Below are 14395 nucleotides of genomic sequence, written 5' to 3' on the forward strand. Positions count from 1 at the left end.
TTGAGTGTTTTGAGGCAAAACAAATTGTGCGGGGATCCAACACTGATTGCTTCACGTGATTTCTCGTCTAATCCGTTTCCTCTCGTCACAAATCTGCCTTCAGTTATCTCCTACATATCACGCACTTATTTTTCAATTTATGCCTTCTGAAAATACGGATACCTATAAGGCCTCACATTTACCGGCTTTGTATTGGGCAAGAGATGAATCCGATGATCAAATGATCATGACGGTGGCATGCCGTACGGCTGCTCAAAAACCGAACAGTATCCCTCCCACATCTCCAATATCATGGCTGGCAAGTCACCTGGAAACGTTTCCTGCGCGTTGGATTCTCCAGGTTGCACCCCACTGTCGAAGGGCACGATCTCGTAAAACTCATGTTCGGACGCCTGTGTTGTCAGTAGGGATAAAGAGTGCAGAGATATCTGCCTGGGGCCTGGAACCATGCCCCGTAAAAATACCGCATGTCCTTCTTTGGTGAATTCCAACGTTTTCTCCACAACAAAGTCTGTGGAAATCTTCCCCAAGGATTCCAACCATTTCATTCCCAGGATGACATCCGGCCCATGGTGGGCGAGAATATGTTGATCCACCAAAAATAAATTACCCGAGTTAATTTCGTCCTAAGAGATATATGAGTACAAGCAACGAGGCTCCATTACCTACTAGCACACGAAACGGCTGAATCGGAGTGAGCTCCAACTGTAAGGTTTCTGCAATGCGAGGGTGGAGAAAATCCAGCGTCGCTCCTGTGTCGATCAAAACTTTCATTGATGTTGATTCTAACGCACCCTGTACAATAAAGGGTTTCGAGCTTCCCCGAACATCTAGCGCATGTAAATGCGACAAGTCTGCAACAATCAATTCGTCCTCCGAAAATTGATCTCCCGATTTGTCATCCTGCGGGTCGTCGAGGTCATCGTCCATATAACAGAGAAGTTTCATTTTGCAAATGTGACCCGGTACCCACTTTTCTGGACAATGACAACACAGTCCTCGGTGAGACCTCTCCGATTTCTTAGCATTAGATACCCTAATTGTACCCGTGATCTGTCTGGCTCCCAGCCCTGCAAGTCGGTTGCCTGATTTGGAATGATCGCACCACTGAAAGTGGGGGGCAGACCCAGTACGGTGGTTGCTGACAACCGGTTCTCCCTCGTTGACCATTGTCTGCAAGAGAAGGATCAAGACGGCTGTTGGCGCTCCTCCTGAGTTGCCGCCAAGCGCAGCGCCAAAGCCATCGCTTCTACCAACGAATCTGGTTGCTGCAGTTCGACCATTTCTTGGAGTGGTTGTTTGAGCCCTTGAATAAAGATCGGAACCAAGGCAGATTCAGTCAAATCCTCTACACGATTGAGATAACGTTCGAATGTGGCATGGTACTCCGCCACTGTAGTCGTTTGCACCAACTTCGTGATTATTGTGGGACAATTATTGTGGGACGGACCGAAATGAAAAGAGTGTCAATTATTATGGGACGGAGGGAGTATTGAATAAAGCAATATCTTTCAAGTATGCTTTTAGTTATATAAATTCCAATCATGTTTTGTCTTGCCATATTTTATTTTTAGCAATGGCTATATGTTTGTCTAGTAAAATGGTTGTCTAGTAAAGGGAGTGTCCCTATGGACCGGTTTAGTTTGATCGAATATGGGTTTGAGTGTGGCCTTCTTACTCACAGTCTACAAAACATGAGATTAGGCATCATCCTTCGAGTTGGCCGGTATAGTGACTTAAAATGTGACCACATTCCCGGTTCAGATATGGTAGATGGATGCTCAGGAGAATAGACTTGCCATTTACAATTTACAAAAGAAAAGTTTTTAGTGTACTCAAACCTTTTTAAGATAAATTCCGAGCTCACTTAGTGATGTCTTGACAAAACCAGTTTTATATTTTGGCATGTGTCATCAAGTACTCAGTCATGCATATGTTTTAAAAATGTGCAGATTGAGTGGTGATGACGATGAGTGGTGATCATAGATGGCAAATGTTTGATGGTATGGTGCTTGAATGCATCGTGTCTCTATACATGATGTCATTTGTGTCAAGAGATAATCAAGGAAACCATTTACCGTAAATGAGGAAGGCAAATCACTGAATATAAGGAAAATATTGGAGCATTAATATGAAATTGGTATGTCTAGAAATAGGATTATATTCTTCCATATTTACATTGTATTCCTCTCCTATATTATATATTAGGATGTACTGTACATGAAAAAATACACTGAAATCTAAAAACCAATTCTATCTACGTTTGTTTACCATGTTTCTCAATACCTACCTCGCTTCTCTCGATTATCATCATTAAGAATTCGCTCTAAAACACTTAAGCTAAAACAATATTTCTTTTGAGTATGTATATTGTTAAGATATTATTCCATTCGAGGTTATGAGTTCGTCCCCGTTTTTTTAATCCTTAGACATAATCAAGAGCTTTCTATACTTAGAAAGTACGTGACATATTTTGATGATGCTAGTTTGCAGCAATAGATAACAAAGCAAATAAATACATCTCTCTTATTAATTTAATTCGCGCTTAAAACTCATATTGCATGAAAAATGCATTTAAATCAAGGAAAAGAAAGCATATCCTATGACATGAATTGTAAGGGTTTAAACCTTTCCGTTTGATTTTCCATAGAATCGTAGATGACTTGTTATGTCTCCACATGTGCGAGAATTAGAGATGAAGAAACTAATATTTTAATACTAAGATAGGTAAAATACTCCATCCGTCCCACATGAGTATACACTTTTAATTGGCACGTGTTTTAATGCACATTGATAAAGTAAGAGAGATAAAATGAAAAATATCCAAAATATTATTAGTGTAAAATGAACCTCACATCATTAGAGAACATAGATTCGAAATTTAAAAAGTGCATACTCTTGTAGGATGGAGGGAGTACAATGCCCTTATTTGTACTTATTTAACCCTATGTGGTTCGACTCTATTATGCATTTTGGGTAAGAAGCGGCAAAGAAAACCCAAAGTGGAGCTTATAACTTCTGCTCGACAAATAACAACAAAATAAAAAGAAAATAGATTTAACAATTAAATCAAACATGCAGGCGCTGCGACTGTGTGATGGATTGGTAGCAATCAGCTAGCACAAAGAGCGTGTACACTTGACCACTCCCTTTCCAAGCTTTTTAAGGCCCCTCACTATCAAACGGATGGTGTGACCAAGGAGAAGGAGAAACATCAATCCGACCCACACAAGCAAAGTGTACACTTGCGGGTCTTCTAGAGTATACGGATCATGGCCTCCTTCTACCACTCTCAAATACACTATTACGGATAAATAACTCCCTGCGCTGGCTGAGATGGCGATCCAAATGATCACCATAAGGATCCACATAAAGAACCTACGCCTTATTGGCAATCCACTTGTCAAAAGCAATATGATGCTTAGAGACGATATGAACGCTACTGTGTTCCAAATGTAGAATTCGCTAGAATAATCGACAGTGGAATCTTTGGATGCAGGTTCGATTACATCAGGATCAATAGCGTCTGTTGCATTCATTGGAATAGGATGTTTTTTCCAAAGACCATCGGGAGGGTTAGTTCCAACTTGAAAAGTCATGGCCGCAATCAAGGAAGCCACCACCATTAATGTCTGTTTCTCTTTCTCAAGCCAAACAGCATGTTGCTTAAACAAACCATTCACACTGTTTTTATTTTCCTTCTTCTTTGCTGGCTTATCACCATGTGTAAGAAAGTACTCAATTTCGGGGTCCCTCGCATCTCTTCTGCTTCCTGTAAGAACATCTATTGGTGCTAAACCATCTTCATTTTTTGCATCCACGTCTACTGCATCCACGCTCACCAAAAATTTCACAGTCTGATTTCAAATAAACACAATCACAATTTAGAGAATTGATAAAATTGTTTGGTTAAATAACAATTTTATATTAGCTTGGAACAAGGCATCCTTCCTACTACAAATAATAGTCGGACGTTAGAAACATTTTTTCTACTTAACTATGTATAAAAAAATAAATAGGTAACGAGTGATTCAGTTGAGAACTATCTTAAAATGAGAACTTATCAATTGACAACACAAAACACATTAGTTGCTCCCAACTAATATGTTTTGTGCTTCAAACTGATAAGTTTTCATGTTTTTATTTTAAGATAGTTTTACGTTGAACCACTATATTGTGATCAATTGAGATTTTTTATGCTAATTGAGAAATGAGATGCAATATCAGTCACTCATTTTTATTAAATGGGCGGTCCACATTTTTCCACATGGAAAATATCTTTAGATTAATTAATTATGAAAGGGCAGAATGGTAATATCATAGTAAATTTTATTCAATAAATATTTTTTTAATTTTTAATTTTAATTTTTTATTATTATTTTTTTAAAAAATTTAATTTTTTTTTTTTTTTTAATTACATATACAATTCATGTCAACTACACACATATAATGTCAACTATGTGTACAATCCATGTCAACCACACACACAATTCATGTCAACTACACACATATAATGTCAACTATGTGTATAATCCATGTCAACTACATATACAATTCATGTTAACTACACAATATAATGTCAACTACATGTACAATTCATGTCAAATATTATTTATTGAATAAAGTTGTTGACATTTGATGTATAGTTGACATGAATTGTATATGTAGTTGAAAAAAAAAAATTTTTTTTAAATAATAAAAAAACAAAAAAAAAGTTAAAAAAAATAAAAAAAAAATTAATAAAAATTAATAAAAAAAAGTAATAAAATTACAATTATGCCCCTCTGTTGACATAAACTACATGTTGTTGACATTTCACAAATATTCTGGATGAGTGGCTGAGATTGCATCTCAATTCTCAATTAGGTTGATAAATCTCAACCTAACAAGACCCTCATTTTTTAATCTAAATATAGCCAAAATATAGATATATTGAATAGATAATTTCGATAAAATATTTATTAAAATATTTGAATATATTAATAATGAAAAATATGAAAATTTTAAGACACACAATATGAATAGAGAATATATTAAAGGGTAAAAGTTTAAAGAGAGAGCTCAAATACTAATCACATTATTATATAAGAAATGCAACACTTAGAGTAGGGCAAAAGAAATACTCCCTCCGTCTCAATAAATATGAAGCGCTTGCTTTTCAGCACGAGATTTTATGCAGTGTTGTTTTGTGAGTTAAAGAAGATAGAGTAAGCAAGAGAGAGGGAAAAGTAGAGAGAAAATTAGTTTTGTTTTAGACAACGTTTCATTTTTAATGTGACAACTTAAAAATAAAAAATGTATCATTTATAATGAGACAAAGGGAGTGTAACTTAAAGGATTACTATCTCATTAATTAATGATGTCTAGGGCTGTATATATCATACCTCAACTTGCTTCTCTGCAACAGCTAAATGCAAGACAGTGTTTCCATCATTATCCCTAGAGTTGATGAAGTCACCGGCATTTCTCACACTGTTCACTATTAGCTTAAGAGCCTCCAATTGGTAATTTTTGACACACAAATGCAAGATGCTCTCTCCTCCACAAGCCGTAACCCTCGTCGCTTCCGGTCGAGCTTCAAGCAACAGTTTCATAACTTCAACGTGGCCTTTTTCCGCTGCCAAATGCACCGGCAAAAGCTCGTTCCTATCGCGGGCCAAACACGCCTGGTTATCGACCGATAGAAGAGCCTTCACGACCCCGACATGGCCTTTAGCCGCTGCGAGATGCAGAGGAGAAGATAGATGCGAATTCAACTCGTTCACTAGTTTTGGCTGCAACCTTATGATTTCTCGAACGAAATCCACATGACCCAACATAGCTGCAACGTGCAAAGGTGTCTCATTGAAACGGTTAACTAGAGATCTCTCGAGGATTAATGGATCATCAATCAGTAGTTGTTGAAGTGAAGTAATGGAATTTCGTGTTGCAGCTTCGAATAGTTTGGTTTGAAGCTGCTCCATCTCTCTTTTATTTTCTCTCTTTTGTGTAGGTGTGGATATGCATGGACTGAACTCCACATTTTATAGACGCTTCCTAGCTAGATATTTATTTTTAGTGGTGTAACAATTCATAACAATTGAAGAAAATATTTTGAATTTAGCCTTCTATATTTATTTTTAGTGGGGGACCAATTCATAACAATTGAAAAAATATTTGCAGTTTTGTTAACAAAAATAAATTAAGGATGATCCCCATTCACCACACTCTATCTTTCCCTTCAATATTTGCACAAATTGTTGATAGTTTTGTGTAATTTTCACCGGAAGATAAATCACTGGAAATAGAGCATCTATACATATGGGACATCAACCTTGTCCGTTTCGACAGGGTTCTAGATAAGTTATTTTTTAAGTTAAGAGTGGAGTTTATTTAAAGCATTGAACTCTCTCCCATGAAAATATTATTTTCTGGATGAGCTTTCATGTTTGGTCTATAACACGAGATTACTGAGATATCAACAAAAGAGTATATTAAAACTTAAAAGTAACTAATGCATGCGATGATCATGGACTGTTCCAGGTAGGTTCGAGCGGGGCCATGAGTCTTTGCCTGTCTTAAAAACAATAGGATTGGTTATACCATCGTTAATCAGGAAGCCTCAATCCACTGAGTAACATCGATCATAATTAATAGTGAAAAATGAGTCAATTGGAAAAAAACATGGTCACTCCACATTTTATGGAAACATGAGTTTGGAGTACTAGCCACTGGCCAGATTTAGCAAGTAAGGTGGTGTTCGGTTTCCTAGATAAAATAGTACTCCCTCCGTCCCAAGGTATTAGACCAACTTTTCTTTTTGGGATGTCCCAACATATTAGACTCATTTCTTTTTTTAGCAAAAAGCATCTATCTTATTTTATTCTCCACCTACTTTTTTCTCTCTTCTCTCCCCTACTTTTTCCCTCTCTCATACTTTACTCTCTCCACTTTAACTATTTAAATATCAATTCCTTAAATCATGTGCCCAAAAGAAGTGAGTCTAATACTCCGGGATGGAGGGAGTATCAAGATACAATCTAGGATAAAGTTGTGAGATTATTTTAGTCATAGGAGGTTAACTATGACTAATTATTCATGATGTCTATCTAGGATTGAATTGTGGTATTGAATCTCATGAACCAAACAGACAAACACACTACATATTTAATCCCGGAATACAAAATTGCAACCTGAACACCCCCTTAAATGTCTACAATATTCTTCATCCTAAACCTTTCGTCTTTCGATCCATCTTAACATAACCTTCTATATATTACAACTAATCAATCATCTAACTTACTCTTCTCTTCTTGCTCTATACTGTCTTCCTTCGTTATTTAATATCTGCTTCTTCACCTCTTATTTAGAGACCAAATTTCACAAAACATAATTAAGAACCTATTTATAACTTTTCCTATTAATAATTAGAGTATGTTTTTTCTACTTAACCCCAAAAACTTTCAGCAATTAAATAAGAGATGATATTTATTTAAATCACAAAGTTGGTCAATTTCTAGAGTCACAAAAGATTTGAAAATGAAATATTAAATTTTTAATTTTCCTCAATTATCTTATCTGTGTATAAAATGGCGTGCTCAGGTGATACACAAACCGTGTCACATTATGAAATCAAGAAAATAAAATAAATATTTCCTCTGTCCACGAAAAATAGACTGCATTTGTCATTTTTTGTTGTCCACGAAAAATAGACCAAGTTTAAATAAGGAAAGTTTTAAACAATCTCTCTTATTTTTTCCATTATCTCTTACTAATAATATGGACCTCACATTCCATTAACATTACTTTCTCTCTCACTTTTTTCCCTTCTCTCTTTCTTTACCTATTTTACATTAAAACTCATGTCATTCATAGCGTGTCCCATTTTTCGTGGATGGGGGAGTATCAAATATTTATTTTTATGAAATACTCCATGTTTTTCTTTGTACACATATGCGACGAGTAAAAAAACGAAAACTTCTTAATTTAATATTTTGTTTTCAAATCTTATGAGACGTTCCAAAATTCTTCCGATTCACTTACATAATTTAAATGGCTACCATCCCACTACTTAACAATTAACAGGGTCAAGGTGTTTATATAATTATATATAATACGGAGTATATCAACAACATAAGCCAAATACTCTCTCCGTCCCAAGATAAGTGACCTACTTCTTTTGTGCATGGGATTTAAGGAATGATATTTAAATAAGTTAAAGTGGAGAGAGTAAAGTATGAGAGAGGGAAAAGTAGAGGAGAGAAGAGAGAATAAAGTAGGTGGAGAATAAAGTAAGAGAGATGACTTTTTGCTAAAAATGGAAATAAGTCACTTATAGTGGGACACGCCAAAAAGGAATACAAGTCACTTATCTTGGGACGGAGGGAGTACAAGACATTGTTTTCATCACCATTCTGAGAGTTGATACACATTCAGTAGGAACGTTCCTCAATCCACCAATTACCATCAGAATTATTAATGATAAAATGGAAATAGAAAAACAAAAAATGTTCACTCCAAATTTTGTGGATGCATGAATTCGGTGTACTAGTCTTAGGCAGATATTTTTTTTAGTCATAACAATTGAATTCTATTGTTTTTGGAATTTTATTAATAAAAACAAATTTAGGATTACTTTCATAGTTTCACTCACCACTCTCTATCTCACCCTTTATAATTGCACAAATTGTTGATTGTTTTCTCTTACAAGTTACATATCGTCATCAGGAATGCATTTTTGTATATTTTTCACCAGAAGGACTGAAATCACTGGGAAAGAGGGGAATCTATATATATGTGACATCAACGTTGTCCGATTTGACGAAGTCTAATTAATTTGTGGCTACTATTTTTTTTTCCGCTGCTTTATTTTACATTAATAAAAAATGGCTTTAACTGATGGAATGGCAAGGGTTTGGCTGATTTTAATGACTTTAAACACAAAATTAAGTACCCTATTATGTGAGAATTGATTGAATACTCCAAGATTAGGGTTTTGAGGGTTTATTCCTAGGAGTTAAGACTTTATGGTAGGACTTCAATGTTGTCCATCCTAAATCGGTTGTACAAGGCCATAAGTGTACGTGGAGTTTATAGAGCAAATGAACTCTTCCCCACGATAAATTATTGTTTTCGAGATGAACTTTTATGTTTGGACTATAACATGAGATTACAAAGATATCATGAGAAGATTATACTTATTAAAGAGTAATCGATGCATGCGACAACCGGAGACGATTCCAGGTAGGGTCGAGCAGGGTCGACTGACCCATCGTTGGTCATCCATGGGTGTTCGCCCGCCCTAAAATCAATAGGATTGGTTATACCATAAGAATTTCATCAACATTCATCAGGATGCTTCAATCCACTGACTACCATCATAATTAATAGTGAAAATGAGAAAATTGAAAAAAAAATTGGTCACTCCACATTTTATGGAAGTAGAGTTCGGACTTCGAGTAATAGCCACTAGCCAGATTAAGCAAGTATCACAATGCAATGTCTACAATATTCTTCATCCTCAACCCTTCGATTAATGTTTAATATAACCTTATTTTACAACTAATCAAACAACTAGCTAACACTTAATTGTCCACTTTTGCCATTTTTATCAGTCCCCAATTAATTGTTCAGTTTCATTTTTTGCCATAAATGATAAATAGGCTCCACCTTTACATTTTTCTCAATTATCCCTGTGGTGTACAAAACCACATATTTTAGTAATACGCAAAATGTGTTGCATTATGTAATTAATTAAATAAATAAAATAATCCCTCCGTCCCAAGGTATTAGACCAACTTTCCTTTTTGGGATGTCCCAACATATTAGACTTGTTTCCTTTTTTAGCAAAAAGCATCTATCTTATTTTATTCTCCACCTACTTTTTTCTCTCTTCTCTCTTCTCTCCCCTACTTTTTCCCTCTCTCATACTTTACTCTCTCCACTTTAACTATTTAAATATCAATTCCTTAAATCATGTGCCCAAAAGAAGTGAGTCTAATACTTTGGAACGGAGGGAGTAATAAATATTTATTTGAATGAAATATGTTTTTCTTTGTACACATATACGACAGCTAAAAAACCTGAAACTTCTTAATATTTCATTTCAAATCTTATGAGATATACCAGAATTCGACCGATTCACGTACATAATTTAAAAGGCTACTTTAATTTCCCATCAATCAACAAGGTCTAGTGACTATGTCTATGTATATTCATACCCCAACTTGATTCTCTACATCAGGCAAATATGAGGCATAGTTTTCATCACTATCTTGAGAGTTGATGAACTCAAAAATATTTTACACACTCAACACATCCAGTAGGAAGTCCCTCAATCCATTAACTACTATCAGAATAACGAATGAGAAAATGAGACACTAAAAAAATGTTCACTAAAAATTTTGGGGATGCATGAAATCGTTGTACTAGTCATAGGCAGATATTTAATTTTAGTGGGGGACCAATTCATAACAATTGAATTTAATTTTTTTGGAATTTCGTTAATAAAAACAAATTTTGGGATTACTTTCATTCACCACTCTCTATCTCTCCCTACAATAATTGCACAAACTGCTGATTATATTCTCTTACATACGTAGGCAAAGATGCTTTATATATCGTCATCATAAATGCATTTTTGTACATTTTACACCAGAGGATGGAGAGAAATCAATGGGAAAGAGCACCTATAAATATGTTACATCAACCTTGTCCGTTTTGACGAAGTCTTATAATTAATTTGTGGCTACTAAATTTTTTAGAGCAATGATAAACAACCAAATTTTGTACAACTAAAATAAGTTATATTAATAATTTGATATATTAGTTATATATTAAAATTATAAATATAGTAAGTGGATAAGTTGAAAAGACTTATTAGCCTTTAACCTCATTTTTTATATTTATATTTGAATTTTCTTTCTATTATTTTTAAAATTTGAATTAAAGTAGGCACTAGTTACATATATAATTCTAAAAAAATAAAAAAATTATAAAAAATCATAAATATATAACCACAATATTATGCACTTCCCATGTACTATATATGTATCTAATATTTTAATTAAATTCATAAATAAACCTATTTTTTTATCAAATAAACAAGAATTTGGTTGTATAAAATTTGGTCACATAGATTTATTGAATTTTTTAATGCTTTATTTTACATTACTAAAAACGGCTTTTAACTGAGGGAATGGTAAGGGTTTGGCTGGTTTTAATGCCTTTAAGCACAAAATCAAGTGTCCTATTATGTGAGAATTGATTGGCTGGTTTTATAACTATTTGCAATTTCAATTATCTAGTACTCACTCCGTCTCATAAATTTTGTCACACTTTGATCGGACATGAGTTTTAAGAAATGTAATAGAAAGTGAGTTGACAAAAGTTAGTGAAATGTGGGTCCTACTTTTATATATTAGTTTTATAATAAAATGTGAGAAAGAATGAGTTAGTGGAATATGAAGAATGTGACAAATTTTATGGGACGAACGGGTGGAAAAACAAGACAAACTTTTTGTGACAAATTTTGATATGATATTCAAATCGAGGAATGGAGAGGAACTGTACTGTAATTTAATTTCAAATCCAAACTTTTTATAGAACAAAGATTGGATTTGAAATGGAAGGCTTCAATTTCAATTCCGCAGGCTCAATTCCATGATAACAAATGGAGCCTAAAAGATATTCAAACCGAAATCAATCCCAATTTATAATAATTAAGAACTTTGGACTACGGTAAATCCAGTATTCATATAAAATGTTTTATACTTGTTTAAATTGGTAGAAAAGATTTCAAGTTTACATAACCAGCAGGAGTAGTACAAAAGGTTAAGATGACGTTTCCAAGTTTACATAACTAATAGTACTTCAAAAGGTTAATTGTACCACAAGCTTTATGTGACATGTATTAAGTAAAGATCACGAATGAAATGAGTCTTTGTCAATGTACTTCAAACATGGAATACCATATTTTCGTCCAGAAAACACTTGTATAGTCAACACAATGCAAAATAATACTTCCTCCGTCCCGGATAATTCGGGTCATTTTGACTGGGCACGAGTTTTAAGAATTGTAATGGAAAGTGGGTTGAAAAAGTTAGTGGAATGTGGGTCCTACCTTTATATATTAGTTTTATAATAAAATGTGAGTAGGAATGAGTTAGTGGAATATGAGGTCCACTACCAAAAATGGTAAAAGTGAAGTGGGACAAATTATGTGGGACGGACCGAAATGGAAAACTGAGACGAATTATCTGGGACGGAGGGAGTAGTATTGTAGGGATCAGATTAGGTACGAATTCACTATTTACCAAGACCTCTTTGTTCTTCATTAGGAGAGCTCAGTCAAACTCTAACCATGCGACTAATAGTATCAAGATTACAAAGTTCGAATAAAAGAATGTAAAGTCTAGCTATTACAATCAATATCGAACCCTAGCTAAATCTTGATTCTCCACAACCTGCACACTCAATAAACTTGCCAGTAAGACAAAACCAGATCCTCTCGGATCTAAACCAGTTAATCAAGTGAACCACATATCAAGAACGAAAATAGAACAATCAAGGTAGTGGCTCAGCCACCCGCCTATAGAACAAGTCTATTCACCAGAAACCTAAATCCAAGGGAGCAACCGTTGAATCCACAAGTGATTCACCTCACACCGCAGAGATCAACACCAAACACTCCTTCACACCGGATCTAGAACTCAAGAACACGATCTCACACAAGATCTCTCACACACTCAAACCCTAGGTCTCACAACACAACCGGCAACCAAGGTAGTTGCCTCCACCGGTCAACACCTCTGTCAATCGCACAGAACCACCGCGAATAACCCCAAGGAAACCACCGGAGAAGCCATCGGAGAAGAAGAGTAAACAGAGAGAAGAGAGAGAGTATCTCAGACTAGAGAGAGAGAGAATTGAATAATGTGTGTGACTCAAAGAGTCACCACTCACATAACTAACACACACCACAATCCAACGGTTCAGAGCCTTGATCCGGGTGGGAGTACACATGCATCATCTGGAGGTAGAGGTAAGAGTATTGGGCTTGGCCCAAACTAATATCACATGGGCTACACAAATAACCGGCTCAAATGAAAGTCCACCACAAATACTCAACATACTTCACCTTGGACTTCATTATGGGAAACCAACTTGCACTATAGGTTAAGGTTTAATTCATCACAGCCTACAAGACAGTTTCCTTAGCACCAAAGGACTAAGTCCACAAGCATTTTGAAAACCACCAGGTTGCCTTTAGACACCAGAGGGGCTGACACCCATTAGTCTAAAAGGACTTCATGCCTCCACTTATCACCCTTACCACAGTTGATAAGAAGGCTGAGGTCTTCCTCCCCCCCCCTCCCCCGGGACATGCAACCTATCCTAGATCAAAATGCAAAAACTTAATGCAGAAAAGAAGTTTTTGTAATGGTAAAGGCTTAGTTCCCATGTCAGCTGGGTTTTTATCTGTATGCACTTTTTGAAGAAAAAACTTCACTCTTTTTTACAATATCCCTAATGTAATGAAACCTTACATCTATATGCTTTGTCCTATCATGGAAAACAGGATTTTTACATAACTGAATAGCAGATTGAGAATCAGAGAACACAACAGGAGAAGTTTTCACAAACTTAAGTTCAGAGAGCACTCTCTGTAACCATACAGCCTCTTCCATTGCCTCAGTGATGGCAATATACTCTGACTCAGTAGTAGACAGGGCCACTATATGCTGCAACTGAGATTTCCAACTTATGCAAGACCTACAGACTGTAAACACATAGGAAGTTGTTACTTCCTCTTATCCTTGTCATTAGCATAATTGGAATCCACAATACCAGTTAGTAAGACACCATCATCACACTTAGAATAGCATAATCCATACTTAGCAGTTTGCTTCAAGTATCTAAGCAACCATTTCAGAGTTTCCCAATGAACAGGACTATGATTTGACATATATCTATTAAGACAAGAAACTGTATAGGCAATATAAGGCCTAGTGCTAACCATCAAATACATCACAGATCCAATAGCATTAGTATAAGGAATTCTCTTCATAACATCAAGTTCAGTCTCAGACTTAGGGCACAGATCTTGACTCAACATAAAATCAGCAGCTAGAGGCACAGAAGCAGGTTTAGCATCAAACATGTTAATTTTTTTCAGAATTTTGTACACATAAGGCTCTTGATGCAACACAAGGGTAGAAGCTTTCCTATCTCTAAAGATGCTTATCCCTAAGATTTTCTAAGCATCACCCATATCCTTCAAGTCAAAATTCTTACTCAAAGCAGCTTGCACACCTTTTATGGTTTTCAAACAGGGACCCATAATAAGCATGTCATCAACATATAACAGCAAGAAAATAGGCACAGCATCAAGGTTCTTAACATATAAGCATGCATC

General features: G+C 35.4%; 1 protein-coding gene and 1 pseudogene across 1 annotated transcript; both read right to left on the reverse strand.

The window, feature by feature from the left end:
* Window positions 1-2813: 2813 nt before the first annotated feature.
* Window positions 2814-5998, reverse strand: LOC125211256 (uncharacterized). The gene is made up of 2 exons (XM_048110985.2): window positions 5385-5998; window positions 2814-3857 (listed from the first exon to the last, which is right to left on the reverse strand). Exons 1-2 carry the CDS (start codon window positions 5961-5963, stop codon window positions 3117-3119), a joined length of 1320 nt encoding a protein of 439 aa, XP_047966942.1. The 5' UTR covers window positions 5964-5998; the 3' UTR covers window positions 2814-3116.
* Window positions 5999-13271: 7273 nt separating this feature from the next.
* Window positions 13272-14140, reverse strand: LOC125210216 (secreted RxLR effector protein 161 pseudogene; annotated as a pseudogene).
* Window positions 14141-14395: the final 255 nt, after the last annotated feature.

This window comes from Salvia hispanica, chromosome 3, assembly GCF_029641045.1.
Source record: "Salvia hispanica isolate PSC_SH4W2 chromosome 3, Shi_PSC_v1, whole genome shotgun sequence".
Taxonomy (NCBI): domain Eukaryota; kingdom Viridiplantae; phylum Streptophyta; class Magnoliopsida; order Lamiales; family Lamiaceae; genus Salvia; species Salvia hispanica.